At 37.8% G+C, this 21,039-nt stretch overlaps 1 protein-coding gene across 1 annotated transcript in view; it reads right to left on the bottom strand.

Moving 5' to 3' along the window:
- TBK1 (TANK binding kinase 1) overlaps positions 1–21,039 on the bottom strand; it is a 48,693-nt gene that overhangs the window by 8,513 nt on the left and 19,141 nt on the right. The window contains exons 6-11 of the mRNA XM_044226493.1: positions 15,208–15,368; positions 11,419–11,529; positions 7,792–7,971; positions 4,924–5,120; positions 3,076–3,134; positions 2,720–2,811 (exon numbers count right to left, since the gene is read on the bottom strand). Of these exons, the coding sequence (XP_044082428.1) occupies positions 2,720–2,811; positions 3,076–3,134; positions 4,924–5,120; positions 7,792–7,971; positions 11,419–11,529; positions 15,208–15,368 (800 nt within the window). The remainder of the gene's footprint in view (positions 1–2,719; positions 2,812–3,075; positions 3,135–4,923; positions 5,121–7,791; positions 7,972–11,418; positions 11,530–15,207; positions 15,369–21,039) is intronic.

Genomic DNA, 21,039 nt, shown 5'->3' on the forward strand with positions numbered 1-21,039 from the left:
CTCTCTCTCTCTGATAAATAAATAAAATCTTTAAAAAAAAAAAAAAAAAAAAAGGTCAACAAACCAAACCTGTTTTTGCTAAGGATGACATTTATATTTTCAAAGGTTATAAAAACAAAGTAAAAACAAAGAATAGAGGAGTGCCTGGGTGGCTCAGTCATTAAGCATCTGCCTTCGGCTCTGGTCATGATCCCAGGTCCTGGGGTTGAGCCCCACATCGGGCTCCTCACCCAGCACAAAGCCTGCTTTCCCCTCTCCCATTTCCCCTGCTTGTGTTCCCTCTCTTGCTGTATCTCCCTCAATCAAATAAATAAATAAGATCTTTAATAAAAAACCAAAAAAAATCCAAAGAGAACTTACAGAGCTCATGGAGTCTAAAATATTCATTAACTGAAAAAGTTTACCAACAGTGATCTATCTTAAAAACTATTAAGAAAAATTAAAAAAAAAAAAACCCAAACCAAAAAACAAAGCAAAAAACTATTTTCTCATGGCTTACTAAACTACAAGTTACGAGGTAAAAGAAATCCAAGCTTTATGGAGCAGTGACTGTGGTAGATAACAACCGCATGAACGTGAGAGAATAAGTAACAATACAAAAGTAAATTTATAGTACAAAATTAAGTAAATTTACTTATAAAAGTAAACAGAATCAACACTTAAAAAAAAAGAGTTTTCTAGAAATCATTTAGTAAAAATGAAGAGGCTTTGGGGCGCCTGGGTGGCTCAGTGGGTTGAGCTGCTGCCTTCGGCTCGGGTCATGGTCTCAGGGTTCTGGGATTGAGTCCCGCATCGGGCTCTCTGCTTAGCAGGGAGCCTGCTTCCTCCTCTCTCTCTCTGCCTGCCTCTCTGCCTACTTGTGATCTCTCTCTGTCAAATAAATAAATAAAATCTTAAAAAAAAAAAAAAAAAAAAAAAACCAGAAAGAAAAAAGCATAGGCTTACAAGCTGGGTATGTGAACACCTAAAAAACCCCATCAATTTATGGATTTAACACAAAGGTGACAGGCAAAAAAAGTGTCATTCTTCTTTCTTCTTAAAGCACCAGCAGAATGAGAATGATGAAACACTTCATACATGTTTTTGCAAGAAAGGATGAATAGGTGTGAGGCAGATATACATAAACTGTCACAAGAATGAAAGCCAAGCGGCATTATGAGCCCAGGGAACATGAGGCCAGTAGTATGTGTATATAAAATTCAAAAGCCTCAAATGATATATAGAGACTGGAGGCACGACGTTCAAGGGAGACTATTTGTTCTCTGGTTCTAGCAGGTGAAAGACTGCATCTACAAATCATGAAAGGTAAAAAAGGTCAAGTCATACTCATCCACAGAACATTACTTAGGATTACTTTCAGGGAAGAGAATACTTAACTAGATGATCAATATTCTGACCTAGAATAACTATATTAAGTGATTTGGTAAAAAAGAAAAAGTTTTTTATTGCTTGTCAAACTGAAGTGTGTATTTCACTGTATAATTTCACTTACATGAACAGTCTAGAACAGGCAAATCTATATAGATAGAAAGCATATTTGTGGTTGCCTGGGGATAAGAGGTTATGGGGGAAATAGGGTGTGGCTGCTCATGGGTATAGGATTTCTTTTTGGGGTGACAAAAATAATTTATAATGAGTGGTGATGGCTGCACAACTCTGTGAATGTACTAAAAACCACTGAATTATACACTTAAAAATGGGTGAACTAAACAGTATGTGAATCGCAGCTCAATAACACTATTAGAAAAATAAAGTTGAATGTACACTTCACTTGGGAAAAAGGCAAGAAAGAAAGGAAGATTCTGAGGGCATAAACTCTAGAACAAGTACAGATTGTACTGCATCATAATAATGTCAAAGCCAGGGCAGCTGGGTAGCTCAGTCAGTTAACTGTCTGCCTTTGGCTCAGGTCATGGTCCTGGGGTCCTAGGGTCCTGGTGTCAAGCCCTGTGATGGGCTCCCCTGCTCAGCAGAGAGCCTGCTTCTCCCTCTCCCTCTTCCCCTTGCTCATGCTCTTTCTCTCTCTCAATTAAATAAATAAAATCTTAAAAAACAAAACAAACACAAAAACAAAAAATGACAAAGCCTACCAAGACAGTGAAATGACAGCCCCAGTCAAGGTGCTTGGAAAAAGATTTCATTTACCATTACATTGTACAGTGTGGCATGTTTTAAAATTCAGATACTATTTGTCCTATCTGTCTCACAAGGTTGTTGTAGGTATCAAATGAAAAAAAAGAGTTGCTAATTTTTTTTTTTAAAAAGATTTTATTTATTTATTTGACATAGAGAGAGAGACATCACAAGTAGTCAGAGAGGCAGGCAGAGGGAGAGGGGGAAGCAGGCTCCCCACCAAGCAGAGAGTCCCAGGACCCTAGACCATGACCTGAACCAAAGGCAGAGGCTTAACCCACTGAGCCACCCAGGCACCCCAGTTGTTAAATGTTTTGTAACCAAATGTGGAACAAATGTATCATCATAAAACCCAAGGGACACCCGCCTGGTTTTGCTGGTAGAGCATGTGACTCTTGATCTCAGGGTCACTGAGTTCAAGCCCCACTACTGCGTGCAGAGATTACTTAAAAACAAAGTCTTTAAAAACAAAACAAAATGAAACAATAAAAAACCCCCAAGAACTTAACCCTACCTAGTCTGAAGAGGTCAAGTATAAATGATGGGGTGGTTACCACTTATTTTCAAATTTCAATTTCTTACTTACATCAACCATCGTATCCCCTTTCGCATTAATTCCTGATAAAGCAGCAAGGTACTGGCAACTTTACAGGCATAACACACAACTCCTGTTATTGCCTAATGAAGAAACACAATATTTGGTACTAACTGTGGTACAGGATAAAAAAAAAAAAAAACTTCTACATAACAACTTTCCAGCTTACATATTTTTATATATAAAATATATAAATATATGTATAAATAAATCATTTAAATGAAAAATTTCCTAGATCACATACACATATGTAAAGATAATACATTTTACTGTTTCCACTATTGATAATTTTAATTCACATGTTTACAGAGTAATTTTTTTTCACAGTAATTTAATTAAATACTAACCTTAGCCATGCTAGCATCCCCATCTAAATCGTAACGTGGATGTACTTTAGGGAGGGAAACTGAAATATGAAGTAAAATAATTAAAATCAGAAATAAATCATTTTGAATAGGTTACTATATCCTTTATATAGCCATTTTCAAAATTAAACATTAACCTCTAAATTAAACATTAGTAGCAAAACTCTTTAAAGTTCTTTTTTTTTTTTAAACTATTTATTTGAGAGGGAGAGAGAGACACTGAGAGAAAGAGAGAGAGAGAGCATGCATACACAGGAGCAGGGGGAGGAGAGAAGGAGACTCCCTGCTCAGCAGGGAGCCTGAAGCAGGGCTTGATCCCAGGACCCTGGGATCATGACCTGAAGGTAAACACTCAACCTACTGAGCCACCCAGGAGCCCCAAAGTTATTTTCCAGGTTAAAAAAAAAAAAAAAAAAAAAAATCACTTGAAACAATTAACACTCAATCCTTAACAATGAAGAAATTACCTGAAATATTTCTTAAGAGTTCAGTTTTTTCTTAAATGTATTTCTACACAATAAGCTCAATGCTTCTCTTTTTAAATCTAAATCAAATCCCAAAGACCCAAACAGAAAAGTAAAAATCTGGGGGCTTTAAAATCTTTAAAAACAACAAAAAGGTAAAAATCTGGGTAAACCAAAAGAATGAACAAGGGAAATAAGCACACAATTCACAAAAGAGAAATATACCTAGTAGATAAACACATGCTAAAATGTTTTTGGGCTTAACAGTGGTTAGAGAACTGTAAAATAAATGTCTGCTAAATTTTAAGAGAATGAAGAAAATAGTAATACATTCTCCTGGTAAGAGTACAACAAAACAGAATCTCTCTGAAAGTATCAGTAAAATGTGAAAAATAAAAAAATTAAAAAAAAAAAAAAGGCAAAAAAAAAAAATCTGGGTAACCCCTCCCCCACCCCCCCGGTAAGATTAATAATTTAAGATCTCAAAATGTAGATCTAATTTTTCTTAGACTCCAAAGCCTGGCAAAATGTCCTAGTCACACTGGACACAATAAACATTGCTCATGTTTATGATATAAAAGGTTATTTTGAGTGTTAGTAAAATACTAAAAGCAGAGAGCTACAGTATAACATACATGGCAAACTATTTTACCATTTTTTTTTTAAGAATTTTATTTGTTTATTTGACAGAGATACAAGTAGGCAGAGACGCAAGTAGAGAGAGAGAGGGGGAAGCAGACTCCCCACTGAGCAGAGAGCCCAATGCAGGGCTCGAACCCAGGACCCTGGGATCATGACCTGAGCTGAAGGCAGAGGTTTTAACCCACTGAGCCACCAAACAGAGATCACAAGTAGGCACAGAGGCAGGCAGAGAGAGAGGGAGGGAAGTAGGCTCCCTGCTAAGTAGAGAGCCTGATGTGGGAGTTGATCCTGACCTGAGCCAAAAGCAGAGGCTTTAACCCACTGAGCCACCCAGGCGCCCATTTTAACATTTTTTTTTTAAAGATTTTATTTATTGATTTGACAGAGAGAGGGGGGGGGCACGTTCCCTGTTAAGCAGAAAGCCTGATGCAGGGCTCAATCCCAGGACCCTGAGATCATGACCTGAGCCAAAGGCAGAGACTTAACCCACTGAGCTGCCCAGGTGCCCCTATTTTACCATTTTTTGAAACAATATTGAAGGTCAAATTCTGTAGTCTACAAAGGCTCTTCAATTTTATTACTAGTCTCATTCAACTAATTTACAAAATATTAGTATTTATGAAAATTCTACATTACTATCATCAAACTTTATGAAGATGCCAATTATTTCTACAGATCATTTTTTTTAATGGCTAGAAGGATCACTAAGAAAATCCCCACTTACTTTTCTCATATATCAATCCTATGGTATTCAGAGGTTCCCGACTTACTACAAAGATGGGATTTTCTTCTGTCGTTTTAGGGAAATGCTGTACCAGTCTTCCAGGTTCGACGACTAAACGTCGTCCCTCATATATAAGTTCTTGATTTGAAGAAATAATTTTGGTTTGTTTATACACCAGTTCATGAAATACAGTAGCACTGTGTGAGAAAAATTCAAAAGGACAACATAATTGGGGTGGAGCAAGAAGTTTTAAAATCTTTTTTTTTTTTTTTTTTGTGCGGAGTACAACATTCATTTCTACATGATACTTCAGATCATGGGCAGTCTACAGAAACACTGCTTTGTTGATGTGGGTACTATGATGTCTATTAAACTGAAAATTCCACATAACGTGTCTAGACAGCTATCAATTCCAAAATACTTTTATGTCTGAATAACCATGTTGGATATGTGTAAGATACAGGATTCTTAATGTTTACTAATGGGAACACGGCAGATCACTTTGGAGCATGGACTCTGGATCAGACTACATGGGTTCAAATTCCAGTTCTACTTACTTGCTGAATTACCTTAAGTTACTTAACTACTTTGTGCTAAGTTTCCTCATTTTTATAAAACACGAGCAGTATCACCCAACTCACAGAATCATGGAAGATTTAATCCCTTTAACAGCTGAGAACAGTCTCTGAGATATGATTGTAGAATATGTTAAATGAATGAATAAAACCAGATTTTTTTCAAAATAGGCAGATTCTCCCTGAACAGACCTATGCAATCAAAGAAACATTTCATCAGCAACGCTGTGATTTGTCTCAGGCTTGGGTGGACTTTTTTATGTTCAAATGTATTCTGAAAATGAAACAATGGCCAGCACATATATTATCTTTAAATCTTTTTAAAAATATATTACTTATTTATTTGAGAGAGAGAGAGCACAAGTCAGGGGAGGAGCAGAGAGAAAGGGACAAGCAGACTCCCTGCTGTGCTCAGAGCTGGACTTGGGAACTCTGGGCTCAATCCCAGGGCCCTGAGATCATCATGACCTGAGCCAAAATCAAGAGTCGGCTGCTTGACTGACTGAACCATCTAGGTGCCCCTATGACACACATTTATTCATGCTACTACATACCAAAATAAAGATGAATACACACCTACCTGTTATATTATTATATTGATGTTATATTTAATGTTTATATTATTATACATGTTACATATTAAAATCTAAAATATTATTTTATCTAATTGATTTTACTCCTTGATAAATTAACTGCCAGTAAAGGTCTCTTTTTGAGTTTTATGAGACATCAAAACTGCTATCTGAATCTCGTCAAAACAGACACTGAGGTACACAGAATGGCTGTAATGTTTTTTTCCCCTTCATTTTATTTATTTATTTTTTAAATAAAAGATTTTATTTATTTGACAGAGAGAGATCACAAGTAGGCAGAGAGGCAGGTAGAGAGGGAGAAAGGGAAGCAGACTGCCCGCTAAGCAGAGAGCTGAGGTAGGGATCGATCCCAGGACCCTGGCATCCTGACCAGAGCTGAAGGATCAACCCACTGAGCCACCCAGGCGCCCCTCCCCTTCATTTTATCTATTTATTTATTTTTATCTTTAAAAAAAGACTTATTTATTTGACAGAGATCACAAGCATGCAGAGAAGCAGCCAGAGAAAGAGGAGGAAGCAGGCTCCCCACTGAGCAGAGAGCCCGATGGCGGGGCTCAATCCCAAAACCCTGGGATCATGACCTGAGCTGAAGGCAAAGGCCCTAACCCCCTGAGCCACCCAGGCACCCTGCTCCCCTTCATTTCAAAAAACATTTGAGATCACTGTAGATTCAAGCAGTTTTTTTTTTTTAATATTTTATCTGACACACAGAGAGAGACAGAAAGTGAGAGAGAACACAAGCAGGGGGAGTGGGAGAGGGAAAAGCAGGGTTCCCACTGAGCAGAGAGCCCGATGTGGGGCTTGATCCTAAGACCCTGGGATCATGACCCGAGCCGAAGTTAGCTGCTTAACGACTGAGCCACCCAGGTGCCCCGATTCATGCAGTTCTAAGGAAAAAATACCCATTGATATTGTATACCCTTTGCCCAGTTTCCCCCAATGGTAACATCTTGCATATATTATAGTGTAATATTATAACCAGGATATTGATTCTTATATAGTCCACCTATGATTTCAGATATCCCTAGTTTTACATGTAAGTGTGTGTGTATTTAGTTATATGCAGTTCTATCAAATTGGTAGATTTTAAAAAATAATATAGGCATAATGTGTGTTTTTTTAAGGTAAAACAAATACTTATTTCTCCAACACCTAATATGCGGTTTATGTCACATATGTAAATGATGACACACTGACTATATTTAAGACATATGCTTTAATGTTTTTTAAGTGACAGGGTAATACTCTTAAGTTTGTTTTTTTTTTAAAGTGGGTTCTTTGCCTAACATGGGGTTTGAAATCAGGAACTGGAGATCAAGAGTCACAGGCTCCTCTGACTGAGCCAGCCAGGCAACCCTGACAGGGCCGCACTCTTAACCCAGCCCATTCACTGGTAGATGTTATCTGTGCTTATGTGATTATGTAAGAGAGAAGGCATAGAAACAAAAACAGTCTTGTAAAACCTGCAGTTTAAGAAGAAACCAAGTTGACTACAAATTTTATAAAAGTAGAAAATTAATCCTTTCACTCTAAAAATAAGTGAAAAAGAATTTACTAAGCACGCAGACTTAATTTCCTAAGTGGGAAGTGGGTGCCTTTAGAGAAGCTGAGACATCTTTTCCATTTCCTCTACTAATTTAGAAAGATAATTATAAAACACAACATTATGATATAGGATGAAAACATAAAGAGGTACTTACGTATTATAGCTATGAATATAAATCTTATGAGCTGTCATTTGTTGCAGTGAAAAAACATGAATTATCATTCGATGAAGTATATCACTAGTTTCTGCAAAAAACTGGTCAAAACCCCAACACTTTTCCTGATCTGCCTCCAGGATGTTTGCAAGAACAGGGGTAAGTAGAACCTGAAGACCCCTAAAATAGTATTGAAAAAGTTACTTGAAAAGTGAATGTTGCATTTTCTCTAGATACAAAAATATTAATATTTACCAACAAATCAAAGTAACTGCTATTGCTTAAGATTGATCTAAAATTTTTTTAAAGATTTTATTTATTTGAGAGAGAGAAAGAGAGAGAGAGAGAGAGACAGCATAAGTGGGGTGAGGGGCAGAGGGAGAGGGAGAAGGAGGCTCCCCAATGAGCAGGGAGCCTGATGTGGGGCTTGATTCTGGGACTCAAGGATCATGACGTGAATGAAAGGCAGACACTTAACTGATTAGACCACCTAGGCGCCCCTGATCTAAAATTTTAAAAAATCTGCCAACTTTTCAGAAAGTCAGGTAGCCTTGGTTTAAAATTACTTGTCAATGAATCAGAGGTTATGGTATATTTAATGTTAACTTATCTTCTACTGATTATTTTATTTGCTCCTTCCCAAGTTTTCTCACTTTTCCAAACACTCCAATGTTATACATCCATGGCCATCAAGACAAGATCAGTGGATTAGAACCAGGCAGTGATGAGGATAAGATAATGGCTTAATTTCAAGGTCTTCAATATTCTTTTAATATTGCTCTCTAATATGTAATTTTTAATGTTGAATTTATGTATTTTTGTAGTATACTTTTTTGGTAGTATATTTCTTTAGGAAGTAAAATTGATATAATCATCTAGAGATCAATGAGTGTCACTTTAACTAGAGATAATCTTTGACTAATAAGCTTAAATTTTTAAAAAATAAAAAAAGAATGTAAAGATTTTTAAAAAATTAACATATAATGTATTATTTGCTTCAGGGGTACAGGTCTGTTAATCAACAGTCAAGACTTATTTTTTCTCATGCTTTCACTGAATTATACAATACACTCAAAAAGACTCTCAATTATGGAATTTCAAACAGTTTTTTATATATTTGTACATATATATATATACATACATATATATTTATTTATTTTTAAATGCAGGCTCCATGCCTAGCATGGGGCCCAACATGGGGTGTGAACTCATAACCCTCAGATCAAGACCTGATGTGAAATCAAGAGTTGGGCGCTTAACTGAGCCACCCAGGTGCCCCTAAAATATATTCTTGACTATGTAACAGACACTGGAATAATTCCTTGGTGGCTTAATAACAATTAGAGGTGGACAAGTGATAGCATGCAAATTAGTTAAATGAGAACCAGAAATCTTTGCTATCGGTCTCTCTTCCTACTGTGCTTTCAAAGCTTTGAGAATGTGAGTCTGAGAATGGCAGCAGCTACCTTGTGGCTGCCAGCAAAGAGCCTGACCTAGAGTAAAGACGAATCAGAGAGAAGGAGATGTGAATGATTTGAAGAGACCAAGTCTTGACGTCACAGTCTGAGTCCAAGGATTCAGCTGGGCTTTGAGTCATATACACAAATGAACTTTCAATTACAAAGTCAATCTACATCCTTTTTCACTTAAACCAGCTGAATTAGGTCTTTCTCAATTGCTACCCAGTCTTGGCAAATATATATAGTGACTGTTATTTTTTTTTTTTAACAGTTGTTCTATTTTTCATAGTTGTTTTCATTGCTGATTTGTAGCACTTAAAGTACTTACTATTTCAAAAAAAGATTATATAACATACTTTCTGGTATGTAAGCAATTTTTATAAAAGAATTTGTAACTTGGTATGCTAAAGACTGATAGGTAACACCTGCATCCTGAAATATACAATCTGTAGTTCAGATTGTCAAATTACTCATTCTGAATTTCAGAAATATAATGATTAGCCAATGCTCACTTCCTGACCCTTTGACATTTTATCAATTTTGCCTGAAATTCCAAAAATGAGTATTTTCTAAAACAAAATTTAAAACAAACCACTATTAAAACGTTCAACTTCTGCTCTCCAATCAAATGAATTTGTCTGGATAATTCTGGCTTCATGACCCAATTTCATTTTGGAGAATTTTTTTAAACACACAAAAATGAAATTGTCAGAATAGTGGTTCTCAAAAACGGATTTTATACCATGTGGTACACCTGAAACTAATATAACACTGTGCGTGCGTAAACTATACTCAAAAAAATTTTTTTTAAGCCCCCCCAAAAAGATTTTAGAAGAACTCTTAATTTAAATGAGTATCACAGACATAAAAAATATAAAACAGGGACGCCTGGGTGGCTCAGTTGGTTAAGCAGCTGCCTTCGGCTCAGGTCATGATCCCAGCGTCCTGGGATCGAGTCCCACATCGGGCTCCTTGCTCGGCAGGAGCCTGCTTCTCCCTCTGCCTCTGCCTGCCTCTCTGTCTACCTGTGCTCTCTCTCTCCATCTCTCTCTGACAAATAAATAAATAAAATCTTTAGAAAAAAAAAATATATAAAACAGTAATAGATGATATTTTATTAGCTTATGATATATATGGTTTTTGGGATATATATGGTTTAAGTGAGTAATATCTAATATTTAAAATATTAAATATTTAAATTTATTTATTTATTTGTAGAAAATCATACAAAAAGCACCCACAAATTACAATGGATGTTAAGCCAGTAAATCATAACCTATGTTACTTGTAGATTATACAACGGCCAGACTCAGGAAAAATGGAAGTCAATTCAGTAATCAGAAATTCTAAATATTGATGAGTGTCTTGGGTTTATTTCCAGAATAAAACCTAAGATAATTTACTCTCTAAATTTCTTTCTCCTTAAATTTTTCTTTGTGGTAACAGAATTCATGTCTGACAATAAAATTTTTTTGAGTTCTGCTAAGTTAAATTAAGACCCACCTGAACATTCGAAACAGTGAAAAAAGTAGTAGAAAAGTATTAATTCTCACCCTTTCAATAATATAAATACTTTTAAAAATGAGGATAATACTAAACTTTTTTTTTTTTTTTTTAAGATTTTATTTATTTATTTGACAGAGAGCAAAAGTAGGCAGAGCAGCAGGCAGTGGGAGAGGGAGAAATAGGCTCTCCACGGGGAAAGGAGCCCAATGCAGGACTCGATCCCAGGATCCTGGGATTATGACCCAAGCTGAAGGGAGCCGCCCAACCGACTGAGCCATCCCTAAACTTCATGACTGTCTTTTAGAACTCTAGTTATTACCATCTGCACCACTATTTGTGGTCTGTCCATATGGCTGATCAGTACAAAATATACCAAGGTCCTAAGCGAAATTTCTACACTGGACAGAATTCTAAGACTAGTAATTAGCAATATCAAAAATGTTTGCCCTGTATCCTAACAGAGATCTGGTAAAACTATTTATATACATTTATAAGTCTTTACATTGCCACAAAGACAAACACCACACTTCAAAGTATGCCTAAAATATAGTAACATCTTAAAAAAAAAACCCAAACCAAACCACACTGAGTATTTGCAATTTTAGTCAACAAAGATCTCAAACATCAAAGTGCAAAAGAGAACTGGATACACCATACTGACCGAGAAAGACTACAAGAAATAGGCATGTCTCCACTCCAGTCGATTGGTCCATTTTCTGCTTTCTGTACGCCAGATATTGCACCAGAAGGCTTTCCGGTAATTATTTTATACCTTGGGAGGAATAAATGCAGAATAAAATAAGTAGTTCATTATTTCATAGCATATCAATGGGCTTTGCAAAAATATTTCCTCAGTTGCACCTACAATTATCTACTAGACGAAACTTTGTGATTGATGTTCACAGGATCCATAAAAACAATCAAAATACTTTGAATCTGACTGACTGAAGTAGAATAGTGGTTGTACGATTATTTTACATATGCCATAATTAATTTTCATTGGGATCTCAGAGTGCCATATAACAGATCTTGATGTTCACAACAAAAATATTAATTTTTCCATCTGAAAAAATCGAGCAAACACAAAAAAAGTTATGTTACAGAATGTTTCTAGGCCATAAAAATCCCTTTTACCCATATTATCCAAAGGCAGTCAACTGGACTATGAAATTACCGCAGAATGAACAGTAGCATTTTTTTCTTTTAAAAGAAGACAACACTATACACAGCACAGTATCACAAACATTCTTTGCAAATTGAAATAATACGTAACACATACAAGAATAGGCGTGTGTACCAAAATTAAAGGGCAAATTTAACTGGATCCTTGAGGTAGGTGATAAAAATAAAGATCGCCTAGAGAAAGAGCTGGAGGGGGAAGCAAAATACCATAAAGATGGGGGAAGTCAATGAGAGCAGCCTGGCAGGTTTCAGCACTTTTCTAAACAAAACCTGAGAGTGGGAGAGAAAGAAGGGTTCCATGCTTTCAAAAATACTTTCCTCCAGATGAAAATGCAAAACACAATACAGAAGTCTTACATGAGTTTATAGACATTATTTCTAGCATATTTTTAAAAAAATACTTTTTTATTTGACGGAGAGAGAGAGAGCACGAGATGGGGGAGGGTCAGAGGGAGAAGCAGACTGCCTGCTGAGCAGGGGAGCCTCGAAGTGGGGCTTGATCCCAGGACCCTGAGATCATGACCTGTGCCAAAGGCAGACACTCAACTGACCGAGCCACCCAGGCACCTTTCTAGCACAATTTTTTATTCGTTTGTTTAATGTGCTCTGAGCGTATCAATATATTCTCTAAAAAAGCATAAGACACCAGGTACCACTGATTTGGACCACTTGCTGCTTCTACAGGAGAGGCAGCAGGAGTTTTGCCTTAACACAGTTTTCACAGAAGGAATTTAATGTGAAAACTAAGTTGCATTCATATGAGAAAGATCTGACTGTGGAAGAATAAGTAGAGATATGTGAGATTAATGCAAAAAAGAAGTGAGGAGAATGATGGCAGAACCCTTAAAATATTTGGAAAAGCTTTACTAATTTTGCTAAGACGCATATGTAAATACACTAATAAAATGTAAATGATAGGCTGAGGGAACAACACTGCTATAATGCGAAACAAAAGCATCCTTCAATAGTAAAACAGTATTTATTACTATTTCAGGCACCTCAGAACATTATCAGTGTTCATGAAAAGCTGTGCATATAAAGAAATAAATTCTTCTGGGGTGCCTGGGTGGCTCAGTGGGTTGAAACCTCTGCCTTCAGCTCGAGTCATGATCCCAGGGTCCTGGGATCGAGCCCCGCGTCGGGCTTTCTGCTCCGCGGGGAGCCTGCTTCCTCCTCTCTCTCTCTCTGCCTACTTGTGATCTGTCTGTCAAATAAATAAATAAAATCTTAAAAAAAAAAGAAAAAGAAAGAAATTCTTCTAATGGTATATCTGTGCACATGATGACAAAATTATCAGGTATTCCTAGCTGCTGATGAGTCACATGTTTCCTTCCTTAGGGAGCATCATGTTTTTATTTAAACCATTTTTAGGGCAGCAAGAAATGTGCAAAAGTGTAGGTGTGACAAAACATGATTAAACTGTTAGGCACAATTTACGTTTAATGAAAAAAATACAAATTGACTCTCAGCCTTCATTAATGAAGAGATTTTATAAAATGGGCACTGCTACAAAGCAGGCTCAAAATAACGTTATACCAAAATCATCAGTACAGTAATGGATGTCTTCCTCCCATGAATATGCAGACTGTTCTTGCTGAAAACATTTAGACAGCCAGCTTTTAGCAAAAGTCATTGCATCATCTGGTTTTACCTCCTCAAATCAACAAACAGAAAAATATCCTTCTCTCTCGATTTCCTGAAGTAGGATTAGATGAAAGATTATATTTTTACAGTTGTGATTACTTAAGTCATGTTTGCTTACAAAATGCAGGGGTAAATATAAAGGTCTGAGAAATGTTAAGATCTAAAGAATGATTGGACACACTGGGATGTCAGTGAGTTACTATCCCAGAACATGCTCTAAACAACATTTATAACCTTATAGTTTTATGTGTACACAGATTAGCTACTTCTCACAACACAGGCTCATTTACTAATTTCTTTTATGATAAAAAGATATATGATTGGTGTACAGATGTTTATAAAAAATTTTACATCTAAGCGTGCCTGGGTGGCTCAGTCAGTTAAACATCTGCCTTCAGCTCGGGTCATCATCTTGGGGTCCTGGGATTGGGAGCCTGCTTCTCCCTCTCCCTTTGCTTGCTGCTCACCCTGCTTGCTTCTCTCTCTCCCTCTGTCAAATAATTAAGATCTTAAAAAAAAATTTCATATCTAGAATTCCATCTCTTTCCTTCTTTTTACTTTTTAAAATTTTATTTATTTGAGAGAGCGAGCTTAAGAGAGAAAGCAGAGAGAGCACAGAGGGTGGAGGTTGGGGTAAAGGGGCAGAGGAAGAGGGAGAAGCAGGCTCTCCGCTGAGCAAGGAGGCCGATGTGGGGCTCGATCCCAGGATCCCAGGATCATGACCTGAGCCAAAGGCAAACACTTAATCCCCTGAGTAGAAGGCCACCTCAGGCACCTCTCTCTTTTCTCCTTTATTTGGTCTACAACAGTGATTTTATACATAGTAACTATTTCCCATTAATTATGGCAATACATAAGGGTATAATGTACTAGTAAAATACATTGTCTTTGACCGAAACCACACTAGAAAAAAACTTATTAAATGTTATATATGTATATTAAATGTTATTTCTGAAATGGTAAAAAAAAAAAAAAAAGATCAGTTCAGGGTAAAAATTTTTTTCTTTCTTTTTAAAAATTTTCTTTTTTAATTTCATTTTTTAAAAGATTTTATTTATTTAGTTGACAGAGAGAGCTAGAGAGGGAACACAAGCAGGGTGAGAGGGAGAGGGAGAAGCAGGCAACCCACTGAGCAGGGAGACTGATGCAAGGCTCGATCCCAGGACCTTGGGATCATGACCTGAGCCAAAGGCAGATGCTTAACGACTGTGCCACCCAGGTGTGCCATTTTTAAAATTTTATTTCTTTTAGATCTGGTTTTAGATCTAATGGTTTTAACAGAAATACTATTTTTTTTTTCAGTTATATAAATGAAAAACCCTGAGAAGTAGTACACAAAGAGAAATAAACAGTGTGCTGAAATAGACTCCAGAAAGCAGGTTATTTTTAATAATGGACCAAAGGCTGATGCCATTTACACTTTGTATATAAGATACTTAAACACAATATGAAAAATTATGCCTATATATTTTATAAAGTTGTATTCTTATTCAAAGCAAAACAGATTAATACATCAGAAATGATGGCTAAAATCAATATTGATTAGTATACACCCCAAAGTATGATGACACAAAGACAGAAATACATTTTTAAAATTGTTTTGAATTTTAGAGAAACCACTTACATCACTTCCTTATTCCTACGTGGCCCTTCAAATGGTCTAAATGGCAGGGATCCAGTAGCTGCATGGTAAAATGTTACCCCAATGCTCCAAAGATCAACTGTTGCTCCATACTTCTTCTGATGATCTTTTCTCAGTACTGCTCTCTCATACATATCAGGATGCTTTAAAAAAAGGATGAAGAAACGAACTTGTGTTCCATAGTAATACATTACACACAAATGGGTAATCAATAACACCTACAAATTCCACCATATTTTCCTTATAATTATAATTTCCTTATAATTTCACTTTCCCAATCTAAAAAAGACTATTTCATGTTTTCTTTTCCCTCCTCAAGCCTCCAAACTATCCTTCTTTGACTCTCAATTTTTTTTTTTTTTAAAGATTTTATTTATTTATTTGACAGAGCGAGATCACAAGCAGGCAGAGAGGCAGGCAGAGAGAGAGGAGGAAGCAGGCTCCCTGCTGAGCAGAGAGCCCGATGTGGGCCTCGATCCCAGGACCCTGAGATCATGACCTGAGCCGAAGGCAGCAGCTTAACCCACTGAGCCACCCAGGCGCCCTGACTCTCAATTTTGAAACCTCACTTCATACTTCAGCGAGGAAATGGGAGCAATCAGAGATCAATTCTCCCTATGCCTTTTATCAAATACCAACCTATCTGAATCTGTGTCCAGACTCCAGGCCTACTTTCCAGTTACGATGGAACTGCTCCTGTTAAGGGCTAACTTTTCCAACTGTGCTGTGGAACCTACCCGATTGAGACTCACCAATTCCAGAAATCAGCTCCTGCAATTAACCCTTTTATTTTAAGTATCAATTTCCCCCTACTGGATCATTCCTTTCAGCTTACATACATGCTTTAAGATCTCCCATTTTCCTTCTCTTTTTGGAAGGGGGTGGCGGTAGAAGGAGTAGGGGAGAGAATCGTAAGCAGGCTCCACACCCAGTGCAGAGCCTGATGCATGACTTGATCTTGCGATCCTGAGATCATGACCTTAGCTGAAATCAAGAGCCACCCAGGCGCCCCTAAGATCTCCCCACCCTTTTCTTTAAAAGCCCTAAACTGACCCTACCACCCTTTCTACATATGACCCAGTTCTCTGCTTCCCATCATAGTAAAACTTCTCAAAATAGCTATTTACATTTATAACTGTCTTATTTCCTCATCTCCTATTTAGGCCTATGGCATTTAATATTATTTATATACTCTAAAGATTTTATTTATTTATTTCAGAGAGAGAGAGAGAGACAGCACAAGTAGGCAGAGTAGAGTGGCAGTCACAAGGAGAAGCAGGCTCCTGCTGAGCATGGAGCCCAATATGGGGGCTTAATCCCAGGACCTCATGACCTGAGCACAAGGCAGATGCTTAACCGACTGAGTCACCCAGGTGCCCCTTATCTAATACTTTAACTCCCAAAACTATCTCCCACCCTGAGCTCCAGATTCATATATTCTCCTGTTTTCTCTAATATCTAAAAAGTAGCTCAAACTTCACATATCTAAAATAGACTCTTGGTCTCACTCTCAAACTGGTTTCCTTCTAATCTTTACCTTCTTAAATAAGCAGTACCACCATCTACCCAGTTGCTTATACCCCAAACCTTTCAGGCAGCCTCGATTCCTTTTCCTCGTCCTGACATGCAGTCCATCAGAGCAAGTCAGATGGACTCTGAGATAAAAATAAAATTTTCTACAATGATTTCACAGACTAGCCTGACTGGGTTGATTGGGATGGAGCAACCCAGACAAGTAGCTGGTCTGATGTTGAACACATGACTTTAAGCCCAGGAGACACTATATGAGAGTTCTGGAGTAGAGACAAATCTTAGAAGACATGGCTTAGGAGCTTAGAGATCCAGACAGAGATTCTGGTGGACATTAAGCCCTGCAGAGTATAACCAGGAGTCACATATGCTTTGCTTCTTGACACTTGCCTTCACAGAAGTGACGCATTAGAACTTTAAGATTCTGGAAAGATAAAGCTACAAGAGTGTATTATTATGGACCAAAGTAGAGCAGAGTTGACGAAAGATCTGATCATCCAAATCAGAACAAATGCCTTATGACACTGTGATATGTGGCTGTGGCCCAAGGGCCTGGGAACCAATGCAAATGGCACTACTAGGTGGGTGTTTCTAAATAACACAATCTATGAATCTGACTCCCAAAGGGTCACAATCCCTGGATTTTGTATGTGGTGTATGGGAGGGGTGGGAGATGGGAATGGGGGATACTCTTTCGGGAAATACCCTTTATTTTTTAAAGATTTTATTTATTTATTTGAGACAGAATGAGAGAGAGAGAGAGAGAGAGCATGAGAGAGGAGATCAGAGCGAGAAGCAGACTTCCTGCCAAGCAGGGAGCCTGATGCGGGACTTGATCATGACCTGAGTGGAAGGAAGTTGCTTAACCAACAGAGCCACCCAGGTGCCTGTGAAATAGATTTTAATGCAAAATCAAAAGAGGTGATAAGCATGAGGGGTTTGAATTGAATGTCCAAACTTATGCCTACCAGACATATGGGGTACATACAAGTGGTTTTGCGGTTTTATGGTGTAGCACATAAACTACTGTCCTTAGAAGTGCTAGCCAGACCTTTGACCTAATAGATGGTACTTAGTGTATAAATGGGCTGTGAACAGAGTACCTGGATATGCCTGATAATCCTCTAGCACACGAGGAGTAGATACAGCGATTCTAAAAGAAGAAAAAGGGGGAATCTCCTCAAAAGGTGCAATAATACACTACCTAACTGGTATAATTCCCTGCAGAGTGACTGAATGATACTGGCTTAATACAGAGTGCTTAGATGTATCTGTGTTCACTGGCTCTCTCCTGAAAGTAAGACTTGTGTTTCTGGAGGGTATGGTATTACTGGGCCTGGCCTTCCACACTTGGAATAGGAACTTAAGAACAAACCTACTATAAAACTCTCAATTTATATTATTAAAATATCCATCATATTAAAAATGGAAGAATGAATGTTGACGTTTTCTTTGGACTTTCGCAAACAAAGCGTGGTGGGAGATTAAACATCTGGCCTGGGAATTCCAGAATGAGAAATTTTTTCATTTAAATATAAGTATTTCTGTGGGGTACCTGGGTGGCTCAGTGGGTTAAGCCTCTGCCTTCAGCTCAGGTCATGACAGGATCCTCTCAGCTCAGCAGGGAACCTGCTTCCCCACCCCTTCTGCCTGCCTGCTCTAATCTCTCTCTGTCAAATAAATACATAAAATATTAAAAAAAAATAATACACACACACACACAAATATTTCTAGACTGCTGAGCTTCAGGCTTTTATTTAACTCTTTTCTTTTTTTAAAGATTTTACTTATGTATTTGACAGACAGAGATCACAAGTAGGCAGAGAGAGAGGAGGAAGCAGGCTCCCCGCTGAGCAGAGAGCCCAATGTGGGGCTCGATCCCAGGACCCTGGGATCATGACACAAGCCGAAGGCAGAGGCTTTAATCCACTGAGCCACCCAGGTGCCCCCTCTTTTCTTTTTTTTAAAGATTTTACTTATTTATTGGACAGACAGAGATCACAAGGAGGCAGAGAGAGGAGGAAGCAAGCTCCCTGCTGAGTAGAGAGCCCGATGCAGGGCTCAATCCCAGGACCTTGGGATCATGCCCTGAGTCAAAGGCAGAGGCCTTAAGCCACTGAGCAACCCAGGCGCCCCTTATTGAACTCTTTTAATAACTTCTGGTATACTGTATTTGAAAACAGGGCTGGGCATAGTATGGAACAGAAAATAGATGAGAGCAAAATTTCAGCCTGGAGTTCAACATGAATTGCAGTTAAGCTAATGGTGTGTTCTTTCCATTTTAAGTTTGTTAAAAAGCAAAAGCTAAACTCTGGTCCTAGAAGGCTATGTGAAAGAGTAACAGTTGGTAATGGGTGGTCAACCTCATAAAGGCTGGTAAGGAATGGCTGTTTGTTTTGCTTTCCATGGTAAATGGGAAGAGGTACTGCTATTGAGTAGGCAGAGATCAGAGATGAAAGACATCCTGCTTAACAGGGAATAGTTCTGAAAAATAAGCTTCTGATATCCAGCATGACTTTTGTCATCTCTATGTCCAACGTGGAGCTCAAACTCACAACCCTGAGATCAAGAGTCCCACCCTGTACTGACTGGGCCAGCCAGGGGCCCCTACAACATGACTTCTGAATATCCCGCCAGGTAACTTGTATAGGTGAGAAGTCTATCATTCTATCTGATATATAAACATAAAATATATTTGTACACAAAGTATTTTTGTAGCTACAAGAATGCAGCTCTATGTCAACCTACTTTGTTTAGTTAGAAACCATGAAGAGTTACTCACTGCTTTGGAAAATCATGCCAGTGCCAACACCACCACTTGTGATGTGTGACTCATTAACAGAACACGCAAGTGATCACTGTACTTGCACTGGAAGTGGTAATGCACACAAGTGCAAGCATCAGATTCTTTAATGTCTGCTCGTGAAGCTGTTCCTAAACTTCCACATATTAAATATGATTTTATTTTCCCATATAATATTATTAAGATATTAGGTCATTTTCTTAATTAGGCATACAGGTTGATTATATCTAAGCATTTCATTTCAAGATACTGAAGGGAACACTGCAAAACATTTATTATAAAAAGGGAGTGATCATACGGAGTTGAAACCACTAGGCTGTATGTTCTGGCTAGCTTCTGCTTATAACTCCAACTCCAACCCAGGAATCTCATGCATCTTGTTCACCATGGAAGCTCCAGGGCCTCCAATAGTGCCTGGCACACAGTAGGCACCCCATACATATTTATTGGATGAATATAATCCATTTTGGGGTATTCTTATTAAAAGATTATCAAAATATAAGTACAGACTAATTTGGGGTTATATACTGTTAACAGAACAGTATTTATTTATTTATTTGACAGAACAATTTAAGACACCTTCATTCACGCTAGACTTAGAATAATCTGAATAAAGCTATGGGGCAGCTATACTTTATTCTTCATGGTATAAGTTTACAACAGCAGAATCCAACTGGAAAGAAGTCAGAATCCAAGACTTTCTTTCTTTCTTTTTTTTTTTTAAAGTAATCCCTATATCCATCTTGGGACTCAAATTCATGACCACGAGATCAAGAGTCAGATGCTCTACCAACCGAGCTACTGCAGTGCCTTTTAAGAGTTTAAAGATAAAGTCCTGAACCAGAAGCAATTAGTGATAGTTTTTTATTATAAACTTCCTGATTACATGTTAAATGTACTTACTTCTTATTTTAAATTTTTGTTAATGAAATATGGTTGACATACAAGTTACACTGGTTTCAGGTATGTAACACAGTGATTAATAATTACAGAGGCGCTTGGGTGGCTCAGTGGATAGAGCATGCAACTCTTGATCTCAGGGTTGTGAATTTGAGCCCCACACTGGGTGGGAAGCCTACTTTAAAAAAATAATTCTAGGGGCGCCAGAGTGGCTCAGTGGGTTGAAGCCTCTGCCTTTGGCTCAGGTTGTGATCCCAGGGTCCTGGGATTGAGTCCCGCATCGGGCTCTCTGCTCAGCAGGGCGCCTGCTTCTGCCTCTCTCTCTGCCTGCCTCTCGACCTACTTGTGATCTCTGTCTATCAAATAAATTTAAAAAATCTTAAAATAAATAAATAAATAAAATAATAGCCTGGGTGGCTCAGTGGGTTAAAGCCTCTGCCTTCAGCTCAGGTCATGGTCTCAGGGTCCTGGAATCGAGCCCCACATCAGGCTCTCTGCTCAGCAGGGAGCCTGCTGCTTCCCTCTCTCTGTCTACTTGTGATCTCTATCAAATAAATAAATATAAAAAAAATTCTAAATTA

This window comes from Neovison vison, chromosome 12 (assembly GCF_020171115.1).
Source record: "Neovison vison isolate M4711 chromosome 12, ASM_NN_V1, whole genome shotgun sequence".
In the NCBI taxonomy this organism is placed as follows: Eukaryota; Metazoa; Chordata; class Mammalia; order Carnivora; family Mustelidae; genus Neogale; species Neogale vison.